This window comes from Fukomys damarensis, unplaced genomic scaffold, assembly GCF_012274545.1.
Source record: "Fukomys damarensis isolate Sample0158 unplaced genomic scaffold, DMR_v1.0_HiC HiC_scaffold_18, whole genome shotgun sequence".
Lineage (NCBI taxonomy): Eukaryota > Metazoa > Chordata > Mammalia > Rodentia > Bathyergidae > Fukomys > Fukomys damarensis.
In genome coordinates, this window is record NW_022900930.1 from 16,730,629 (window position 1) to 16,753,747 (window position 23,119).

General features: G+C 34.0%; 1 protein-coding gene across 1 annotated transcript in view; it reads left to right on the top strand.

Annotated features, from left to right (window-relative positions):
• Positions 1-259: 259 nt before the first annotated feature.
• Positions 260-23,119, top strand: part of Zdhhc2 (zinc finger DHHC-type palmitoyltransferase 2) — a 29,987-nt gene continuing 7,127 nt past the window's right edge. Inside the window, exons 1-9 of the mRNA XM_010621792.2 lie at positions 260-286; positions 1,466-1,560; positions 5,240-5,360; positions 6,914-6,983; positions 7,858-7,890; positions 13,721-13,841; positions 15,973-16,105; positions 18,741-18,867; positions 19,122-19,211. Coding sequence (XP_010620094.1) covers positions 265-286; positions 1,466-1,560; positions 5,240-5,360; positions 6,914-6,983; positions 7,858-7,890; positions 13,721-13,841; positions 15,973-16,105; positions 18,741-18,867; positions 19,122-19,211 — 812 coding nt within the window. The 5' untranslated portion in view covers positions 260-264. The remainder of the gene's footprint in view (positions 287-1,465; positions 1,561-5,239; positions 5,361-6,913; positions 6,984-7,857; positions 7,891-13,720; positions 13,842-15,972; positions 16,106-18,740; positions 18,868-19,121; positions 19,212-23,119) is intronic.

Consider the following 23,119-nt stretch of genomic DNA (forward strand, 5'->3'; position numbering starts at 1 on the left):
GGTGAGACTGACCTGGAACTCACTATATAGTCCAGGCTGGTCTCGAACTCACAGCGATCCTCCTGCCTCAACCTTCCAAGTGCTGGGACTATAGACGTGCGCCACCATGCCTGGCCAAGTTGGACATAATTTTAAAGAATGTTGTTTTGAAGGGAAGCCAAGTCATGACCTATTTAAATGCCGTATGTCTCTGTCAGACCCTATGTTTGCTATAAGCTTCATATAACCTATTACCTCTTTTTTTTTTCTACTTCTATAGTGTCCATGGAAAACATTGGTGAACAAGGTAAAATATGTTATTGTTACAGATGTAAAATGTTAAAATAGTTTGAAAAAAGTTTTATCCATTAAGATTTGGTTGAGATAAATAAATTATTATTTGAGAATATGGAAATACGATAGGGTAAATAATGTCTAATTTCTCTAAATTTGCAGATTGAATTCTGTTAGACTTGACAGTGCTCTACCCTGAAGTGACCATAATTGTACCAAAGATTCTTTTTTAAAGTACAGAGATGTCAGTCATCTCTGGTCCCAACTGAGCCATCTTCAGAATGTATAAAATCTATCATTGGCCTTAATCATCTCATACTAATTTGAGTGCCTTACTGGATAATGAAAATTTTTAATGATTCTATAAGTATAAATATACCATTCTTGAGAAAATCAGAAATTGCTCTTAATGTCAAGCATGTTATGTTCTGCATTAGCATATTTTATTTAACTGTTATCTTACAGAATTAGGTTGTATACTAATGTATCATTTAGAATGAATTATCACTGTATACAAATTAATATCTTAAGTTTGTATAATATTTTAGAACACCACATAAATAATGTTTACATATATTACCTTGAAAAAAATACCCAGAATGCTCTCCTTCACAACTGTCTTGCATGATAAATAAGGTGTTTGAACTCCCACTGGAGGAAATATCTCCTTGTCCTGATGGTCCCTATTTAAATATGTTCTCATTACAACAGTGGCAACCATCAGCATCAACTATAGTTAAGCAAATCAGCAAACAAATTCTCAGATAGGAACTACTTTTGCTATCTCTGTGAGTAAAGCAAAGTTTTTTAAAACCTGAAAATTTTACTAACATTTATTTCTTGCTATATTTACTCTTTAAAATTGCAGGAATAACTGCCCTATTTTTACAATTTAGGAAAATTTGAATTTTACTGTTAGCTATTTTGCCAGTAGATGTACCTGTCTACAGATAGGAGGGTTCTTTTCATGGGTGAAGAATAGATCTAATTATGCATTTAGTGATTAAAAAATACTCTCAGCTGTATGTTTATATTCAATGAATTATGCTATTCCACTGTGATATAAATGAACTTTTATAACTTATTATAATGGATAATATCAGTATTTTAGAATAAGCAGAGCCTTTCTCAATGCCATGATCTGTGTACATATTTGCATATTACAATGATAATTATGTTCCTCTCTTTTTAGTTGTGTGCCTGATGGCTTATCATCTACTTTTTGCAATGTTTGTCTGGTCGTACTGGAAAACTATCTTTACATTACCAATGAATCCTTCAAAAGAAGTAAGTTAAAACAATAGCAAGTTATCTTAAAGATAGAAATCAGTAATACTGATGTCTGATGAATGAATCTTCTTTTCACTAGTGTTGTAAACTTATTAAGCATATTACTTTTTTGGATTTAAAGAAGTACTATGTCTGCTAATAAATCCGTGGATTTTCACATAATATGAGTTTTCACTTAATATGAGTTTGCAGCAGATGGTCATTGTATTTCAAATATTAAATTTGTTAGGCATTCTACTTCTACTTTAAAGTCATAGGAGGAATGAATAGATAGAGCTGGAAGGTACATATGATTCTATTAACATTATCATACTAAAGATGTCAGCCACTAGAAACAGTATCACATAGCTTCTGTCCATTCAAAAGCTCTATAGCTAGTTGATAGCTTCCAGGTAACTAGACTCCATGTATCTTATTGTTCTGCCATGTGTAGCCTGTATTCCAAAGGTCATCTCTTGGCCTAACATGGCAGCTCGGTTCCAGAAAGTATGTATACATTCTAGCTAAACCAAAGAAGGTAGGGAAGAAAAGTAAATATCCTTACCTTTAAGAACTTTCTGGAAGTTACTGATGCTGTTTCCACTTGTGTTTAGAACTTAATCATATGGCCACATATATTCACATAGATGCTGGGAGCAGAGTCTGTATTCTCCATGGTCATGGTAACCACTGCAGCAGAAGGGGAGTGTGGTCACATGGGGACAGCTAGTAATCTGTACCACAGAATGTTTCAGATAGGTGTGATTAAATTAAATTTGTGTTTTGAATGATGATTTGATTTGTTTCTTGGTCTTTTGTTTGATTAAATGTTCTTAGATCACAGGACTGTGTCTTACACATTTTTACATCCTTGGTACTAGCTAACAAGCAGTACACTTGTTAAATCAAAATAAACTTTGCTACCAGAAATAACAGCATAGTTTTTGTGAGCCAAGGTTTTTTAAAAAGGCATCATTGCAGATTGTTTCCTGAAGAAGTAGTTTGAAATGCAGCTATGGTCAAACAAGCCAATAATTATGCTATTTGACTTGCAAAAGGATAGTAAAAACAAAACCACAAATATATGCACAGAAATAATGGTATGTCTAGACTAAAATGACTTTTCCTGTTCTACACTCTAATTTTCCTTTCCTTCTCCCTTTTTTCCTCTCTCTTACGAGATTTGCTTCTTTTCTATAATCTCTTTTATAGAGTGGTACAGGATGAAAAGACTTTGAAGGCTGCCATTAGGAACAAAGAGCCCTTGCTTGATGGTTAAAAATCTTAGGTTCTTCCACAAATAAAATGTAATCTCGGGATACTCTGTCAATTTCATTAGCAGTCATTACACTCCTCACTTGTAAAATGAGGATTCTAGGCTTAAATTGACAATAACACACTCTCATATACTAAACAGTTTTGAAAATTTGAGTTAAAAAATTAAAAGTAAAGGTAACATAAAAACTAAAAAATTAGAAGTAGAAATAATTTAAGAAAAAGTATCGTTAATGTTTTCTTGTCCCTATTGAGAAGAAACTTGGGCCCTGCAAATTTAAATTTGCCTTTTTCATAATAAGATTGTTACATTAATCATACTTTTCAATTATAAGATTTTCTTCCAACGGTAAGGTCATATAACTACAGTAAATTATATTTTAAAAATGGAGATGAGGCAAAAAAGAAAAGGAAAATTTTCTGTACCACTAATTCAGGCACTTTACATTTTGCATTTTTTCTATTATTTTTGTATAGAGTGTACCTGTTAAAATTTTTTACATAATAGTCTATCATTGCCTTATTGCCATTTTTAGTAACAGCATATTTTCAGTGAAATATTTAATAAATGCTTAATCACATCCATTTTGGACTTTTAGGCTGATCTCAACTTTTCATATACATAATGCTATCATTAGCTCTTTCATACATATGAGCTTTTATCCATATTTTAGATTACTACTGCAATATAAATTCTCAGAAGTAGAATTACTAGATAAGGAAATTTAAGTCATTTCCAAATTCTCAGAAGCATTGTAGCTATTTCCAGCATTACATGGGTTTTATCAGACCCATGGCATTGCATGTTACCATTAAGAACTTTTGGTTGCCAGAAAATTTTATGTTTTAATAGGCAAAAGTTTTATGATTTAATTTGTGCATTTAAGGTATTAGCAAGATTATATTTTGTCCCAAGTGAAAAGCAGCTGCCAAACAAGGAAATATAGCTATGTGAATACTCTTTTTTTATTAGATCTTAGTTTTCTTGGAAACTTTTTTTTTTTGTTGTTATTAGCAATCAAACTCCGGGCCTTATACTTCCCAGGCAGGCACTGTGCTGCTGAGCTATATCCCTCGCCCTGATCTTAGTTTTCGTTTCCTAATTTGTAGCATTCATGGAAAATTATACTCTCCTTTACTTGAAAATTGTGCCTGTGCTGAGATTTTGGTTTCTGATAACATTCTCCAGTAGAGGAAAGCAGGCTCCTTGAAGAAATCACACATTTTAGGACTATGGCAGGAAGTGTTTGAGATGAGATTGTCACAGCTTGTAGTGCAGGAAATAAGGAAATATCGAGAAAAAATTGATGAGGGTATATCAGAGGACACAATCAACTAAGAGAACTCCCAGTGGTAACGTTAGAATAATTTGAGCCTTAAAAATAATGTTAGATTATAACCCAGAGCATAAGATATATAGGAAGCTGGGTGTGGTGGCACTCTCCTGTAATCCCAGCACTCAGGAGGCTGAGGCAGGAGGATTACTGCAAGTTTGAGACTAGCCTGGGCTACATAGAGAGTTCCAGGACAGTCTGAACTACATAGTGAGACCCTGTTTCAAAAAAACTAACTAAATAAGTAAATAATAAAATACAATTCTACAGGAATGAAGTCTCTTTATATATGTTCTATAAGATGATTTGCTGTTATTTTCAACAATGTGTTGAGGTTTGATTCTTTGTTTTACACATTAACTGTAAGTGCCAGAAATATTTTTGAATATATTCTATTGCAGTTTCTTTACCCATTATCCTATTGATGAACATTGGCTTGTATTTATATGTTACATTTCAAGCAATGATGCTGTGGTTATCCTTGTATCTGTCTCCTGGAATATGTCTAGGGAAGTTCATACACTACAGACTCGTGTTTGTGTGCCTGTGTGTGTGATTATCAAGTGGGAGCACAAGCAAATTTTCATGTTTCTCATGTATTTTCAACTAGTTGGGCCAAATTGGCGGTATAAGAAGTAAAATGAACAATTAGTTCTTTTGAATACTGATGTAATAATTCTCCTTATGTTAAAACTTAGATGAGAAAGTTAGTTTGATTTGTTTCTCTTTTTGTTCTTAATGGCACTCAAATGAAAAATTTATCCATTGAGCCATATGTGTTTTGTGCACCATTTATCTATCATATAATGAAAATTTGGATAGAAGTCATAGTTTATAAGTACTTTTGATATTCTATTCCTTTTGAATTTCACATATACCTAAAGAACTAGGCAGGATCATTATTATTCTCTTTTTCTAGATGCATAGTGATCTGTGAGATTAATGAAATTGTCCAGATTTGAAACTCTATTTCGTCTCTGAATACATACCATTAATATTTTATAAAAATACCCTTTGGATAGAGTAGAGTAGATCAACATGTTATAACTCCTTTGGAAATACTGATTAAAATTTAATTTATTCCACAGTTCCATCTCTCTTATGCAGAGAAAGAGTTGTTGGAGAGAGAACCAAGAGGGGAAGCCCATCAGGAAGTTCTTAGGCGAGCAGCCAAAGAGCTTCCCATCTACACCAGGACCATGTCTGGAGGTGCGTCAGCACTGAGCACTTTGGAACAGTATCCAAAGAATGTGTTGTGGTACCTGTTAGCATTCTTACACCTGAAACTGTCAAATGCTCATTTAAAAATACTGTTATTTCTCAGATTACTGTTTTATCCTTCCTGTACAATCCTATAAAAACAGAATGGAACCTAAATACCACTGTGGCATAGTGATCTCAACTAAATCAGAGCTGACTTTAATCCTATTCCTCCTACTTAGTTGTGACTAAGTGAAGATGTGAGAGCTGTTTAAATCTTGATTTATACTAGGACTTATTTTCAAAACTTTAATTACAGACTTTCATCTTTGTATTGAAGGACATGATATTAATTTTAAGTTTTTTTTGTAAATATGTAACAGTAACAATATAATTTATGTGTGTTTGAACTTCTTACAGAATTGACTAAATTAGTGTATCTCTTACTTTGGTCATATTTTCAAGGATTTTTTTTTTCCCTGTAAGAGGGATCAAACTCAGGGCCTTGGGCTTGCCAGGCAGGCATGGCACCACTGAGCTACATCCCCAGTGAGGAATTTTAACATCTAATTAAGCAATTGCCTTAAAAACTAGTGCACATGAACTATTGATGCTTGTCCACTAAGACTTAATAGAAATGTTGTATGGTGTGTTGTGTTTAGACCTGTGCTGCCCATTATGGTATCCACTAGCCCACTGGGCTACTGAGCACTTAAAATATGTCTAGTTCAAGTTGACATATGCTTTCAATTCAATATACATGACTGGTTTTAAAGATTTAGTATGAAAAAAGAATGTAAAATACCTCATTAATATTTTATAATATTCATATTTGTTGCTAACTTGCGTTAGAATCATAATTGAATCTAAATCTGACACACAATTTTATCCTGTTTATTTTCGTTGTTCCCCAGTGATGAGTTACATCCTGTAAAACACTAGTGTGTTTAAATAGAATTTTCAAATCAGTCATCCATAATTATCTTTGATATTTGTATTACAGAAAAAAAGATGAAGGCTTCCACTGCAGGAACTAAATTTCTTTATTGAAAGTACTTCCTCCAGTAATCACTTGTAATCTTGAATCTTGCCTAACAGAGATATGAAATCTTTCCCAGCTTAAGGAACTAATAGATTTATTCATAAACTTCAAAATTTTGTTTCAACAGTTGTATTCTTACCCATTTGTCCTAGCTGGTTGTGTTCTCACCCAATTATTCAGAGGAAAGAATATGATTCATTGAGGGAGACTTTAAGAGAAATGAACATATCTATAATAGAAATAGCCACTTCTGCACATGTCTGAACTGTAACTACTGATAACTGAAATACCTTTGAAAAAATTCCTTATGAGATCCTCTATCCTTGGGAAATCTCTCCAGAGAACTCTGGCTATAGGGAAGTCTTCTTGATTCTTTTGTTTAATTTGAACAAAGTGGGATATCTTTTTTCTTAAACCAAATTTAGTATGTTTTTTAAAATTTAAATTTGGAGAAATGATAAAAGCCATTTAATTTTATATTCAATTCTATGTTAAATTAAGTGGAACTTTTTATTCCTAGCAATACGATATTGTGACAGATGCCAACTCATAAAACCAGATCGCTGCCATCACTGTTCCGTCTGTGATAAGTAAGGGAGATTCTTTCTTCTAACATGTCTACATGCTAGTGGTCTTTTGCCTGTATTTATTTTTTGTTTTCCAGATTGTCACCTTTATTCTTTATTCATGCTTCTCAGATCGTTATTAGAAAATGTAATTGGTATAAGCGCTTGATTTTAATACCATGCAGCTTAGCGCCACAATTATTCCTTTTCCCCTAGATTCGTGATGACATGAAGTACATGATTCTTAGTAGTGTTGACTTGGCTAGTTCAATTTAGCAAATTCTTCTTTTGTGAATATTTTCCACCTTTATAAAGATAATTCATCTGATTTTATGCTAGAGTTGTTCTATATTCAATGTACTACATAAACAGTATAGTTTAATGGCTTAAGAATTGATGTTTAAAGGGACTATTGCACCTACGCTAGCTATCTGCAAATTTGTTAACGTTTTGAACTTTCTTCAGCATAAGGTACTTGTATGTTGATATTTTACATTATTTTTAGAAAATGTATTGATTTGCATTTTAAAGCATACATACTTTACAAAGTTCTGTTAAGTGAAGTATGGTTGTACAGTCAGTGCATGTCTGCATTCCCAACTATTCAGGAGACTGAGTCAGGAGGATTACAAGTTAAAGGCCAGCTTGGACAACATAGTGAGACCGTGTCTCAAAAACAATGAAAATAATAAAGTTTATTATTATATTGTAACTAGAAATGGTTGTAGTTTTTATTTTAGATAATAACTTTTACTATTCTACAATTGTGAGGTATGAAATTTTGCAGTATTTTATATACCACGCTATTTGAAATAACAGTATTTTATATTTTCATCTTATAATTAAATGAAATTAAATTTTGAGGGTTATTAATTTTTGTGTTTTCTTTTGTATTTAGATGTATTTTGAAAATGGATCATCATTGCCCATGGTGAGTATGGCTGTAGGTTTCTGTCCCTTTGTAAATTGTTGTAAATTAAATCACTTCTATATTTATAAAAGACTTTAGTTCACATAGCAAGTGCTTTCAGCTTTAGTTTAATTTTTATTTAATTAGCTCAAGAGAGACAACCTGTAAGTTAACAATATAAAAGTTAATTTTATATATTTGCTCAAAACAAATGATTTTATTTTATGCATATATAGAAATATATATATATTAGAATATAAATAATTATTCTAATCTATAGATGTACAGATTATAGAATATAGATATTTAGAAATACTAAAATATTTTCCAGAAATGTAGACAATGATTTATATGTTAATTATACATAGTAATACTTCAGTAGCTGTTTCTAGTAAAACATTAAGTTAAATCTTTCCAAAAGAATTAAAAGAATCATATCACAATGATATATCCATACCTATGTTTATAGCAGCACAGTTTGTAATAGCTAAAACTTGGAAACAGCCCATTTGCCCATCAGTTGGAAACTGGATAAAGAAGATGTGGTTTTTCTATAAAATGGAATATTACTCAGCTGTAAAGAATTCAAAATTAGATTCATTCATAGGAAAATGGATACATATTGAAGATATACTCCTAAGTGAAATAAATAAGTCACACATGTGTAAATACTGAATAGTTTCTCTGGTGTGAATAAACTGTAATAGTGCATAAGATCCTAATGATATAATTGACAATGTGAAATAGGAAGAAGGGCTAAAGGTGTAGGGAAAGTGGGAAGGGTAGGGGAAAGGGAATAAGGAAAAAAATAGGTGAAAATGAAAAAATGGAAATAAAGTATTTGTAAATGGGGAGGGGAGGCGCAGGTGAAGGGAGGGCAGGGACAAGGGGAATAAATGAAAACCAAGACCTGTCATGTAAAAGTACAAGATCCCAATGAGTGTAACTGTACTGTATACCTAAAATGTACCAATAAACTCAATAAAGAAAAGAAATTAAGTTAACTAAAGGTTTAATAATTTATTTTAAATAAAATGACAATACCTTTAGGAATAGAATAGCAAATACACAAATACACAGGTCTATTTAAACAAGACTTTCCACTTAGAATTTATTAATGTTTTCAAGTAAATCAGATTAGGCAACTTAATGGAAGACTATTTGAGTGATCTAATTAATGCCAGTGGGTTTTCCTGCTCTTCCCTATAATTTTTCATCTCATTGTACACAGTTCTTCTCACAGCCATGCTAAGGTTGCTGGCCAGGCTGGTTTGGACATTAATCATACTTATTCTAGCAATCTGATCTTCTTTCAGTGATAGCACAGAGGAAAGATACACATGCTCACAAATCTACACTAGACATAGCTGGAAATCTGTATATGAAGTGGTTCTTTTAGCAGGAGCAGTAAGAGAATATAGGGTCTATGATATTCTAGACTTCTGTACCCTTCTTTTCCTTAACCTGGATTTCCTGCTTCAAAGTATTGAGGCTAGTCAACTCCTGTAAGGGTGATGTTCTCTGTAAAGAAAAATCTCTAAGTAAACTTCCTTTATACTAATTTCTGTTTGCATTCATCCTTTTGCTTTTTGTTTTTTCTTTCTCTGAGCAAGTGTTCCCATCAGTATCCTGATTGCAAGTCTTCTTAATCCTCCTTCTTTTCCCCTGCCCACATCTCATGACCCACCTGTGAGTTCACACACTGTAGTGAACAACTCCATGACTTACAACAACCCTCTTTCGAGATACCTGTGTTTCTTTGCTCCTCCATCTGATGGGTCTCTTCTACTTGGGTAAGTTTGTTCAGCTCAGAATCTGGGCAGTCCAGAAATGCCAAAACATTAGCACTTCTTGGGCCCTTCAGCCAATGAGGGTCTAGTCAGTGACACATACTTTATCTGTATCTCTCCTTTTTTTTTTTTTCATTTTAAAAATTTTTATTTTTTAATTTTTGGTGAATTGAGCTGAGGATATCATGAATGTTAGGCAAATACACTTCCACTGAGCTATGTCCCTGGTCCCTCCCTTTGTCTCACACTGTATCAAACTTCGGGTCTAGAGGTCAGCTTTGAGGGGAACTCATATTAAGGTTTGTCTGGATTTTTGTGGACTCAAGATATATTTAGCAGTGGCAAAATAATAAATGGCATATATTTGACTCCAGTTTTCCAATCTAATAAAAGATGAGGAAGGGGGAAATAAGAATAATCAGTATTTATCACAAACCAGTACCTACCTAAAAAAATTATCATGTGCTTGTTATACTCATCATTACAAAAATAGAAAGTAATGATTCACCATTAAAGCAATCTCTCTAAGCCTGCAGTTAATCTGGCTGAATCAGAAACTTATAGGATAATTTGACAGTCTTTCAGAATTTGACACATCCTATTAAATAGGTGAAGGGAAATAGATACAAAAGACTCTAGAGTTTTTTAAATACCTATATGTCATACCTACATACTGTATCGCGGTCACCTTTTAGTGGCACTTGGGAGAAGTTCAGTAAACTGATTGCTTACTGCACAGACATTTCCCATGCTACAGCCCCCGACCCCACCACCATCTCAACTCTGACCACTTCCTGCAGAAAACCATAGCCTTGTCGATTGGTGAAGGCTTTGATGCCAAGGGCCTAATATTCAACTGGTGCCGGCCAGCTGAATGAAACGGTCACTTTTTAAAAAATTCAAATTGAACTTTTAAGTTAAAAAAGTGTGTAGGGCTCTGAGGCAGTGCATATATGCTTAGCATGCATGAGGCCCTGGGCCCTATCCCTAAGAAGACACTTACAAATTTGTATATATACATACTTGTGGTTCTAAATTCTAAAATCAACATATTTTTCTAGCCCATCCTCTCTTCCTTTCTTCCCCACTTACAAAGAACCAATGCTATCATCACAAGCACTCTTTAGGTCCAAATGTGTGTGTGTGTGTCTGTGTGTGTGTGGTCTGTCTATCCTTATTTTAAACACATGGCCAGGTGTGGTGGCGCACACCTGTAATCCTAGCACTCAGGAGGCTGAGGCAGGAGGATCACTGAGTTTGAGACCAGCCTGGACTACATAGTGAGTTCCAATTCAGTCTCAACTACATAGTGAGACCCTGTCTCAAAAACAAACAAAACAAACAAAAAAACCCACAAATGGCTACACTGTAGACTGAATGTGGTTTATGGGTTACCTCTTTCATTTAGTATATCCTGAATTGTTTCCATGTTAATACACAAAAAGTATTTTTACAACTATTATATGGATGTAGTTTATTAAAGGACTTTAGGACACTCTCAGACCATGAGGCAGCCATTTTATGTGGGTCTTATATATGGTTTTGATCTTTAGTCCCTGTCAACTTTGAGCATTTGAAATATTGGGTTAAAAAGTGTCTCTTTTTCAGTAATCTTAGTGTATCTACTTTGGTCAGTTAAAATTATATATCAGGATTCAGGGAACTAATCTTATACTTGTTGAAGTGTTTCTGTAGTATTTGCTTCATTGGGCTTTCTATTGGAGAAGTGTTTTTTTCTTTTACTATAAACTTTTAATTTTTAATTATATCAATAGTACTTTCACACACTTACCAAAGATTAACACATCTAAAAGTGAATAATCTTGGCTTCAATTCATTGAGTGCCTACTGTATTATAGAGAGCAAACATGTATATACATATGAAAATAAAAAGAACAGAAGAAATAGAAATGATTTGTCCTATTTTAGAGAAAAGGCAAGTGTGACTCAGAAAAGTTGAAGAGTGGGTTCAAAATCACATAGCCAGTTTTTTAGCTTTGAAAGGGTACGCTTTCCCCAGTATATTATGTTGTTTTTCTAGTTCAGACTCAGAAAATGATTTGCCTGAAACAGAGCCAACAGCTGTGCTCTACACTGCAAACGTGAGAGGGATTTTTTATCTTGAATGTGGCTTGTTTCTTTATACAAAGTCATTCCTTTTCCACATACAGGAAGCTCAGACTCAGGATGAGTTTTCTTCTTTGTCACATTGACAAAGCAGTAGTTATTTAAAAAGCTTAACCCAAAGCTTCCTGTTACGAAGAATTAAAGTATTATTCAACATAAATAATACTACTCTATTTCCTCTAGTAAAACACCTATCAAAACATTTTATATATACATATCAAACTAAAATATTTTATCTTTATTGACTTTCTCCTATGTTTCCTAGCTCGACAATGCAAACTACCCCATCATCATTTAAAACAAAATCTGTTTCTCACATTTGTGTAGGGATAGAAGCACTCTACACAATCCATTTGGATTTTCCCTAGTCCACAACAGTCCCTTGTTTACACCTAACAATCCAGTCTTATAGCACTTTCATCTACTCATTCTTTCTTCTTGAAACTACCCAGATAAAGACAATATCCTGTGTTCTTTTGAGACAAATTACAACTTAGACTAGGCTCATACTTTTTCCAATATTTCTTTGCCATTTTTTCATTTCAGTGCTATAAAAAGCACGCTCAACAATTGGCTTGCATTCCCCCTGGAGCTTCCAGAGCTGCTAATACAGCTATTTTCATACAATGTACCCCCAGAAATTTTGGCATCTTTATGAATTCTTTTCCCATAAACAAGACCTTTAAGTCCAAAAATTACTAAATCTGATGTTGCTCCCTTTATAATTTTTGAGGCAGAAAATGTAACCATTTTTTCATCCAAACATGATTTTTGTCTTAAAAATCCTAGAAAGAAAAAATGTTTCTTTTCATGCCAAAGTCAGTAGGGATTATTTTACCAACACTAGAGTGGGGACAGGACATTAGAGGCCAGGAAACAGTGTAAGTATATTATATGGAATAGCTTCATTATACAAATAGCAGTGTGTGCATTCAGCAGTGACTGCACAGCCAGTTCCACAGTGGCACTGCAGCACATGTATGCAAGGTCATCTTTGTCTCTGTCTTTATGAAAAGAAAAAAAGTTTGAGAGTGACCATAAAAGGAGTTTTTATGTTTGTATTTATTGTTATGATAGTTGAAATTCCACCATCCCTTGCCTAGCATATAATAATTTTAGAGTTATAATTTGTAAATTTCCACATTTGGTATCACAGAGAGTTGGATTTCAGAAATCATCTCAAAGTGCTTATTTTACAGGTAAGAAAAATGAAATCCTAAGAGACTATTTCACTGCTTGGGTCTGCGTAATTATCTAGTGTCTGGGGCCACATAATTATCTGGTGTCACATTTGCATTATAACCGTCTGTCTGGCTTCTAGTCCTATTTCTTTTCTTAAACCTCCCATTTAATATGCTTTGACACTCTGCGGTAATGACATACAAGGAGACATTTGTGAAGGTGGTTCATGTAATTGGGATAAACTTAATACACTTTAACTTATTTAATCATAGTTGGAAATTGAACCCAAAGATAACACAGAGGAAGGACTTACTGAATTCCTTGAACCTGCCTGACTCTATTAGCTATCTCACAAGCTTTGTGCTTTTAGGTATCTGCTTACTTTTACAGTTGGACATGAAATGTAGTTACATTAATTATAGTTGATTAACACAATATTAAATATCATATATTGAGTAATAAACATAGAGGCTACTTCAGTGAAATTGATTTTTTATTGTTTGCGTGTTTAGCTTTTATGCCTCATACTTTTTAAAATGCCAATAAATTTAAAATGAAGGGCCGGGGATTTAGCTCAGTGGTTCGGTGGCCTGCCTTGCAAGCTCAAGGACCCGAGTTCAATTGCTGGTACCAAATAAATAAATAAATAAATTTAAAATGAGAGAAAACTAAACACTGTGTTAATTTTTAGCATATTTATACTTAGGCTAAGGATGTATAATTCATTGAGACTGTTTTTGTTCTCTTGGCAGGGTGAACAATTGTGTTGGATTTTCAAATTATAAATTCTTCCTCCTTTTCTTGGCTTACTCTCTGCTGTACTGCCTTTTTATTGCTGCTACAGATTTACAGTATTTTATCAAATTTTGGACAGTAAGTCATTGTTTTAATACCTGTTGTTAAGTATACAAAAATATATAGTATACATTTTCATCGGTGAATTATTTCAGACACTGACTTTATAGTACCAAGCTAATTTATGTAGTCAGTCCTCATTATGTGCGCATTTTGTATTTGTGAACTCACCGTCTTCAAACTTATCTGTAGCCTCTAAGTCAGTCCTCACAGTTTATGACAGCCTGAAAATACGTTCAGATTGGCAAAATAATTGAGTGCTTTAGGTGCATGTTCCTGGTGGAGGTAAAACAAGGCAGTGCTCTGACTTCTTGTTTTAGCTCCGTAATGTAAACAAGTATGCTCTTCACAGTCTGGTGCCTTGTTTTGATTTTTGTGCTTTTTGTTTATTTTGTTGTTGAAAATGGTCTTCAGACATAATGCTGAGGTGCTGTCTAGTGTTTCTAAGTAAGACTGGTGTGTCTGATGGAGGAAATACGTGTGATAAATAAGCTTCATTCAGGCATAAACTATAGGGCCCGGTCACAAGTTCCATATTAATGCATCAACACCATACATTAAATAAGGCATCCTTGAGCAAAAGGTCGTATAACACAAGGTTGCGAATTGATCAGTTCATCAAGGTGTGACAAGACACTTGCAGGAACCTAACCCTGTATTTTCCTCAGGAACAGTGCTCTACAGATTCATAAGTATTCACAGGTATTCACAAATTCGGTGTTCACGACAAACTTATATAAGATAACCACTGCAAATAATGAGAATTGACTAGATAAACAGATTTTTTTCTGTATTTAAAAGAAGTGTTTTCTCTTTATGTGTAAATTACTTTAAAAGCTGTTGTATCTATACCATCCTGAATTTTTATTAGATATCCCCTGATTAGGCTTTAGATAGCTCAGATGTTTTCAGCACTGTATTTTAGATAAAGGCAAAGCAATATGAAAATAGAGCATTTTAAATAATCTGTGATAGTCCTTGCAAACACCAAATGATGGATAAAAAGCCTTTTATCCTTTGCCAAGATTGCTTTCTCATTTTCATTAAATTATATTTTATTATGGTAAGACTGAATTGCTAGATTATTTCTGTAAGATTTGAGTCAAATTTGATACCACAGAGTTATCAGATGTTTATTTTGTGTCTGTTGCATTGCTAAGATCTGTAATACACAAGTGAATGGCTGTGTGCCTAGGGTTTGGAGATATTTCCGGTTTCCAGCTTGAGGTGTGTGGTCCCTAATGAATGTGTGGAGTATATTATTTCTCTGCTCCTCGTTCCTGTGGATGGTTTTCATTCCAAACCACATATATATTTGAAAAGGAATGAGCAGAGTTTCCTTTGGGCACACTTGCTGCCAAGAGCTACCGGTAAGGTCCTGTGTCAGTCGGAAAGGTACTACAGGGAATTGAAACACCATGGCTTTGTATCAGGTGTGGCCTCTCCCCGGCAGGTCTGCTGCTTCACCAAGTGTCCATAGACCCCAGCCTTCCCTTCCAGTCCCAAGCCCTGCAGTTCAGGTCTCCCTGGACAAACTTGCTTTCAAGAGGTCTGTTTCAAGCCATGGGTATTGTAAAGTCTACTTTAAATAAGAGTTATTCACTACAGTAATGTTGGTCTATTTCTCGATGCTATCACTTGAAAGAGTTCAAAGCATTAGTGTGGATGTGCTGCTGTATGTATTCTCTTAGCTGATGCTGTTGTTTGTAGTAATATAAAACATCAGTGAGAACAGCAACCAAATTAGGCCAATTAACTTGCATTTTCTGGCATTATAATAAAACTACTTAAACATATGTGAACCTTAAGTATGTTAACAAAACATATCCAAATAGTAAATTTAAAACTACATTTTATAGTTCCTTTTATCTCGCCTTCTACTGTTGCATTTTATGCTCATCAAACATGACTTTTCTATAATTTAGTTTTAGAAAATATAAAAAATAGCCCAATTTTTGACCTTTTCCAGTTATATATTCATATCCTAGTAAACACTTAATATGATATATATAGCTCTAATGAAACTGTGTCTTTTTTCCATACCTAAATTTAATTTAAAAATTTTAGGCAAAATAACTTACAAATTTACTTATAAAAGTTGGGGAATACTTATCCCTTTGACAAAGCATTTTATTTTTTTCCTTTATAGAATGGCCTACCTGATACTCAAGCCAAGTTCCATATTATGTTTTTATTCTTTGCTGCAGCTATGTTTTCTGTCAGCTTGTCTTCTCTGTTTGGCTATCATTGTTGGCTAGTCAGCAAAAATAAATCTACATTAGGTGAGTATCCAATTATTGTAGTTGACAGAACCTTAAATACATACACAGGTATTCAGTGACAGTTGCTGTATGATTAAATGTTGGCCTGCTCTGAAATGGTAAAAATCATTGTTATTTCCTCATTTTATTGTGGAATGTCACTTAGACACATGTAAATGGCTACATTCCATGTATTAGTCATCACTGTATGCAAAGTATTATGTATGTATGGTGGTAAGCAAGGGCAAAGCAGTCTATTGAGGGACACGAAAATTTAAAACAAAGCATAAACGAAGTTATAAAATGCAGAATATTTTGAATGAAACAGAGAATGCTGAAGTATGAACAAACGTGGAGATGATAAAAGGTACCTGTTTAGAATGAGTTGACAGAGGAAGAGCTCACCTCAACAAAAAGAACTTAGCCTAAGAAGTCAGCCATGGAAAAGAACCTTTTAGATAGAAAAAGCAACATCCTCAACATCCTACAGTTATGGGATGCAGCAAAAGTAGATCTAGAAGAAATTGTATTGCTGTAAATGCCTGTATTAAAAAAGAAGAAATACCTCAATCAACTTACAACTTACAGAACCAGAAAAAGAAGAGTGAAGTAAAACCAAAGCCAGCTGTAAGTGTGAAATAATAAAGATAAGAGATCATATCTCTTTTAAGATACCAGAAAATTTGACAAAGCTTAGCTAAAAAAAAAAATATGTAAGAATTCTTCACAAGAGTCAGAAATAAATATGAGGACATTACTACTGACTTTACAGAAATAAAAAGGATTTTAAGATAATACTATGATCTGCTGTACATTGGTACTTTGGTTCTTGAATTTAATTTGTTTTGCCATTTTGGAAAAGATGGCCACATTTGTTTTTGTGCAGGAAGGATAGCTGCAGTCATGTTTGTCACCTGATGTACAGTTTGCAAATAAAAACAAAATTTTGCCAAATGCTTTTGTGAACCAAACTGTTCTCAAACAAAAGTGTTCGTGAACTAAGGTACCACTATCTCCAAAAATTAGGATGGACAGATTGCTAGAAACAAACCACCAAACTGACTCAAGAAAAAAATAGAAAGTCACAACAGATCTATAACAAGTAAAAAGATTGAATTAGTAATAAAAACCTCACAACAAAGAACCCAACATAAGATAGTTTCACTGTTGAATTATACCAAATATTTAAACTGTTAACCCCAGTTCTTCTTAAACTCTGCCAAAAATTAGAAAAGAATGCAATACGTAATTCATTTTGAGACCAGTATTGTCTTGACACAAAACCCAATGATCTGACAAGAAAACAACAGACCAATATCTGTTATGAATACAGATGCAACGTCCTTAACAAAAACACTAGCACACCAAATCTATCAGTATATTGAGTGAATTGTACCCCATGATCAAATGGGATTTTTCCTAGGAATACAAGGTGGTTTGATGCCTAAAAATCAATCAGTGGTAGTATAATGCATTAGTAGAATGAAGGAGAAAACACATTATCATCTCAATTAAGAAACAAATATTTAACAAAAGCAAACACCCTTTCACAATTAAGAAAACACCCAGCCATAGCAAACCAGGAATACAAGGGAACCTCCTCTACCTGAAAAATGGCCCAGTGAACAAGCTGCAGTTAACATCATACTCAATATCAGAAAACTGAAAGCTTCCCCTAACATCAGGAATACAACAAGGATGCCCACCTTTACTGCTATTCAGGATTGTATTGCAAGTTCTAGCAAGATTAAGTGGTCAGCCAAAAGAAATAAAGGCACCCAAAACTAAAAAGTAGAAGAATCTCTATCGACAGATGACGTTATCTATATACAATGGCTGATCAAAACATGGTATGTGTTGGTATTTTTAAAAACTATTATATTAAATGACACATTACCATTCAAAATACTTCACAATACTACCCCTTATTTTAAACCTGTAATTCTTACTATTGCCAAAACAGTTCTGGAAGTCCACTTTTGAGAGTGTCTTCACAAGGTATGATTTAAAAATACAGTGACTTCGGTACTGTGTGCCATCAAGTGGAAAGGCAGGCTCATAAAACCACAGTGTGTTCGTAGATACTTCATTCGCTGGATCTAGCTCCACGCAACCTGTGGCTCTTCTCCAAAATCAAAAACAATAAATGATGAAATGTTTTGAATTAATTCAGGGTATTGAGGCAGCCATAACAGCACAATTGAAGATACCCACAAAAGACAACTTCCAGAAAGTGGCAAGCACAATGGAATTCATGTATTTAAAATGGGAAAGAAGAGGGGAAAGGAAATAAGGGGAAAAAAGAGATGTGAAAACAAGAAAAAATGGAAAAAAGTCTTTGTAAATAGGGAAGGGTGAAGGAGGTGAAGGGAGGGCAGGGGAATGGGAAAAAATAAGAACCAAGATACATCATGTAAAGGTAAAGATCTCAATGATCAATATAATTGTATTGTTTGCTTTAAATGTACTGATAAACTTAACGGGGGAAAAAAGTAAGAGGGAGTATTTTGCAGGGAATTTATGGCAATGTGTCTTTTACTGTAATAAAAATTTTAAACATTCATCATTGTTTAGAAAACCACATATTCCTCAATGTTAGGAATCATTGGTAAATATGTGCTTTTTTCTTTGTGATTGCTTTATCGTTTCTTTTTAGAGGCATTCAGAAGTCCAGTGTTTCGGCATGGAACTGATAAGAATGGATTCAACTTGGGTTTCAGTAAAAACATGCGACAAGTTTTTGGTGATGAGAAGAAGTATTGGTTGCTGCCTATTTTTTCAAGGTATTTTGCTATTAAATTTCAGGGAAAGTCTCTTGTTCTATAAGTCTGCAATTCTGCATAGTAACTTCTGTTTTTTAAGTATAACTTTGATTTCCTATCATAACAACATGAAAGTCAGTTAACCCATTATCTCCCTAAACTGTATGCTGAAGTCAGTGTCTGATCCTCATGTTTTCCCTATAACATGTTCTGTTCCCAGACTTTGTGACTGTGTTGTCTTTTTCATGGTTCAACTGTTTTTATTTTAATTATAGTCTAGGTGATGGCTGTTCCTTTCCAACTTGCCTTGTCAACCAGGATCCTGAACAACCAGCTATTCCTGCAGGACTGAATTCAACTAAAAAGTAATCCCATGTGGTTTTTGTTGTTGTTGTTTTATTCTAAAATAATTAATTTTCTTCTCTTGTGTCCTTTGGCTATATGTTCCTTTGAAAAAAATTTAAGAACATGATATAATTTACTACCATAGTTTCCACTTAAAGAAGGGCAGAGAGTCTGATTGGGGTGGGGTAAATAGTGAACTTCAATTACAGTCATAGAATCTGTTAATGGTCTAGAATAGTGATGGTGAACTTTTATAGATGAATACCCAAGCTGCAACCTAGAAACCACTTACTTGTGCCAATGCTGCAATTAAACCTGAATACTGAGGTTTTAGTTTAGAAGAAACAACTTATACATTAACATCTTTTTTTAAAAACAAAACAAAACAAAAATGTACCATAGGTTCACCACCACTGGTCTAGGACGTCGGTAAACAGGAGTTAAGTCTTGGTATATTTTAGTTGACTGAAACATATGATTTTTTTAAATGTGGCACTTAAAGCAGTGTAAGTCAAAATTAGCTTCCCACCGCTGTGTGAGAAGCCAGGGTAAAATTCCCCTTTAACCCTCCATGTGTTTTTCTTTCTGGTAACTTTTGAAAAGATCAAAAAAAGCTTCTTGGATCAGCCCTTGGAGATCAACTGGAAGCCAGACACCTGTTTGACAATTCCATTAGCAATGTATACTGTATTCTTTGTGCTCTTTAAGAAATTCCGAACATCTCTGAGCTTTGTGTGTGTGTGTGTGTGTGTGTGTGTGTGTAGACAGAAGAGAAGAGGGTCCTAGAAATTGTCTAGAGAACTTTTGCTCCAGATTTAAGCCTTTTAAAAATTCTACTCTATCTTAGGATGGCAACAGAAAGATCTGAAATTTAATTCTGACTTTACTACTAACTGGAAAAAGGCAAAATTACTTAAACTTTTAAAATGCTATATATGAATTTTCAGTCATTTGAACACTGATTTTTATATCTTTCCAACAAATTAGAATTTAATCCTCCTTCTAATTTTTAAGTGAAAATAAATAACAGAAGCATAACTGTAAAATCATTCATTATTAAATTCTGGAGGTTTTCTTAGTTGCTGCAGTATCTCATACACAGGACCCATCCCAATCCTCCTCTTGTCCACCAAACACTTCTTATGGATCATAGTACTTTTTTCTCGGGGGCCTGGAGTGAGCAGAGTCCTTTCCTGGCAACCATTCTGGACTCGTTTTAAGTTGTCAAAAAAGATACGACGTATTCACCATTCCATTGTTAGAGTCAGCTGGGTATGGCCAAGACTACCAGTCAGTGAAGAGGCTGTTCTGATGTATTTCACAGGAAAGTTCAAAGACATTACAGTCTTTTACTGGGTCATACTCTACAAATTTTGGCTTGAAATTTTCACAGAGATAATTGTTAATATACTTCATCATACTTCAAAAAAAAGCGTTTTTATAAATTATTTAAGATATGTATCCAAGCTTTTATAAAATATAATATTAGTTAACAATAATATTTCTTACCCTTGTTAAATGTTTTTTTAGTTTGTTTAAGAACTTGTAGATTTCCAAGATCATATCTCTCCTTTTATCATGGAATGCCATGAGGGTTGAGAAAAATCTTAGGTCCTCTACTTTTGCCTAGCAAAGTGATCTTAAAGTCAGCTAGCTTTTCTGGTCCTCCCTTCTCTTTCCTTTAAATGTTGAGATTAACAGGTGAAGTCTCTTTCTTCTACAAAGTTCTATAATTTCTCTTGTTTAGCCTATACAGACGTTCTATGGCTAGTCCCGCTGTCAGAACTTCATTGTGTATCTCTGCCAGTCTGCTTACATACCCATCTAAACATCTAAATGTCATGCCCATAACGTCTCTTGCAAAAGGCAAGGGATCTAGAGATGGAAAGAGAGGAGCAGAAGAGAAGAAGGGGAAGTAAAAAAGAATCAAGATTATGTGCATTGCCAACTCCCCATAATGAATGTAATTATTATGCATTGCAAACGTGCACTAATAAAATATTTTTTAAAAGTCATCTCCAACTGAACAGGATCAAAGCAGAACTTTTAATTTGATTCACAGCCATTTATGCAGACACATAAGCCTGAATCTCCTCTATTGTCCATGTATCAATATTAGTGAACTCCATTTTCCCAGATAGCCAGGGAGAAATGGAAACAGTGGCATCATCCCACTTTTCTCTGTCAATTATCTTGTACTGCATTTATTCCACCTGCAATTCCTATTAGATATTCCTTCAAAATATATCTATTAACTGATTACTTTCTTACCACCTCTGTGGTGCCTTCCTGGTCTAAGCCACCATCATGTCTCACATTGGTACTTTCTTTTTTTTTTGTACCGGGGATTGAACTCGGGTCTTTGCACTTGCAAGGCAGGCCACCGAACCACTCAGCTAAATCCCCGGCCACATTGCTAATTTCAACAGTTTCCTAATTGCTTTTCCTAGCTCCATTTTTTTCCACTAAGAATTAAATAGAATTATGTCACTCTGCTGATCAGGACTCTCCAGTGGTTTCCTGCCTTATATAGATTTTAGAAGGCAAAAGAATGTCCTTATCACAGTTTATAAGACTCTGATCGGACATGAAACACCTCATTCTTATCACTTTTTTGTCATTTATAATTCTCAGGCACCCAAACTTGCTGTATCTCAAGTACAGCAAGCATGTTCTTTATTTAGTGGCTCTTAGTTGCAAGTTTCCCTTTTTAACAGTTCTGTTTCCACTCATCTTGTAGTTGTCACTCCTCTTCCTGCGAGTTCTTTCTCTAGGTATCTGAATGATCCTTGCCTCCCCTTCATTCACTTTCTGCTTAAGTGTAACTTCACACTACAGGCGATTTTTGATAACTGCATGTAAAGCAGTAACCTGGCTTCCCTTCTCCTTGTGCTATCTTTTTTTTTTCTATTGTCACAGACCTTATTGTCACCTGACTTACTATATATTTAATTTATTATTTTTCCTTAATTACAATGAAATTTCCATGAGAACAAAGAGTATTCATTGGTGTATCAGGTCTCAGCAAATATTATTGAATGAATGTATCTTTGTCGTCTGTTACAGTCCTGTTAGCAGTAGTGAATGTGCAGGGAGTCCCTAATTTAAGACATAGATAGTATTCTGTGTCTCTCTGTCCTTGAGAAATAATAAGAATTAAAGGAAAATTAAAGAGTGTTTTTTGGTTTGGTTTGGTCTTGTTGGGTTTCCTGGGTTTTTGTTTTGTTTCGGTTTGGTTTGGTTTTTTGTTTTCGTTTTTGCTTTTTTACATAAATGGGCACAAATGTGTGGGAACATGCTCTTTTTTTTCAATATTTGCCTCCATAATTTTAGTAAGGAAGCTGTTAAAGCTGCAAAAATTGAAAACATTCTAAATTTTCAGATATAAGGTCATTATTAAGGAGTAAAAGCTTGTCCCTATAATCTTAAAAAATAATGTCAAATAAAATACATGAAATTCTTTTTTGAAGAAATTTAAGTGTTTTTTTTCTTTTGAATATTATTGTAATTATTATTTCAGAGTGTTCTAAAATTTCACTATTAGTTTCTATACCAGTTTTTCCTAAGTGAAATATTATTTTACTTATATTTTTCTGTACCATCCAATATATTGCTATGTGATAGGTCCACCTAAATATTAAAATTTGAATTTTAAAGAAATTCTTTCAAGATTCACTCCCCAAATTACACATGTGGTTTGTAAGATCTGATGTCAAATGTTTTCAACCTTCCTGTAAGATAATGTCCAAATTTGTTGTTGGTTTTGTACAGAGAGATAGAGAATTACTTGTTCAAGACAATTTAGGCCACTTTAAAACACTAAGTCAGGGCCGGGAATTTAGCTCAGTGGTTCCACCACCTGCCACACAAGCACAAGGACCCGAGTTCCATCCCCGGTACCAAAAAAAAAAAAAAAAAAAAAAAAAAA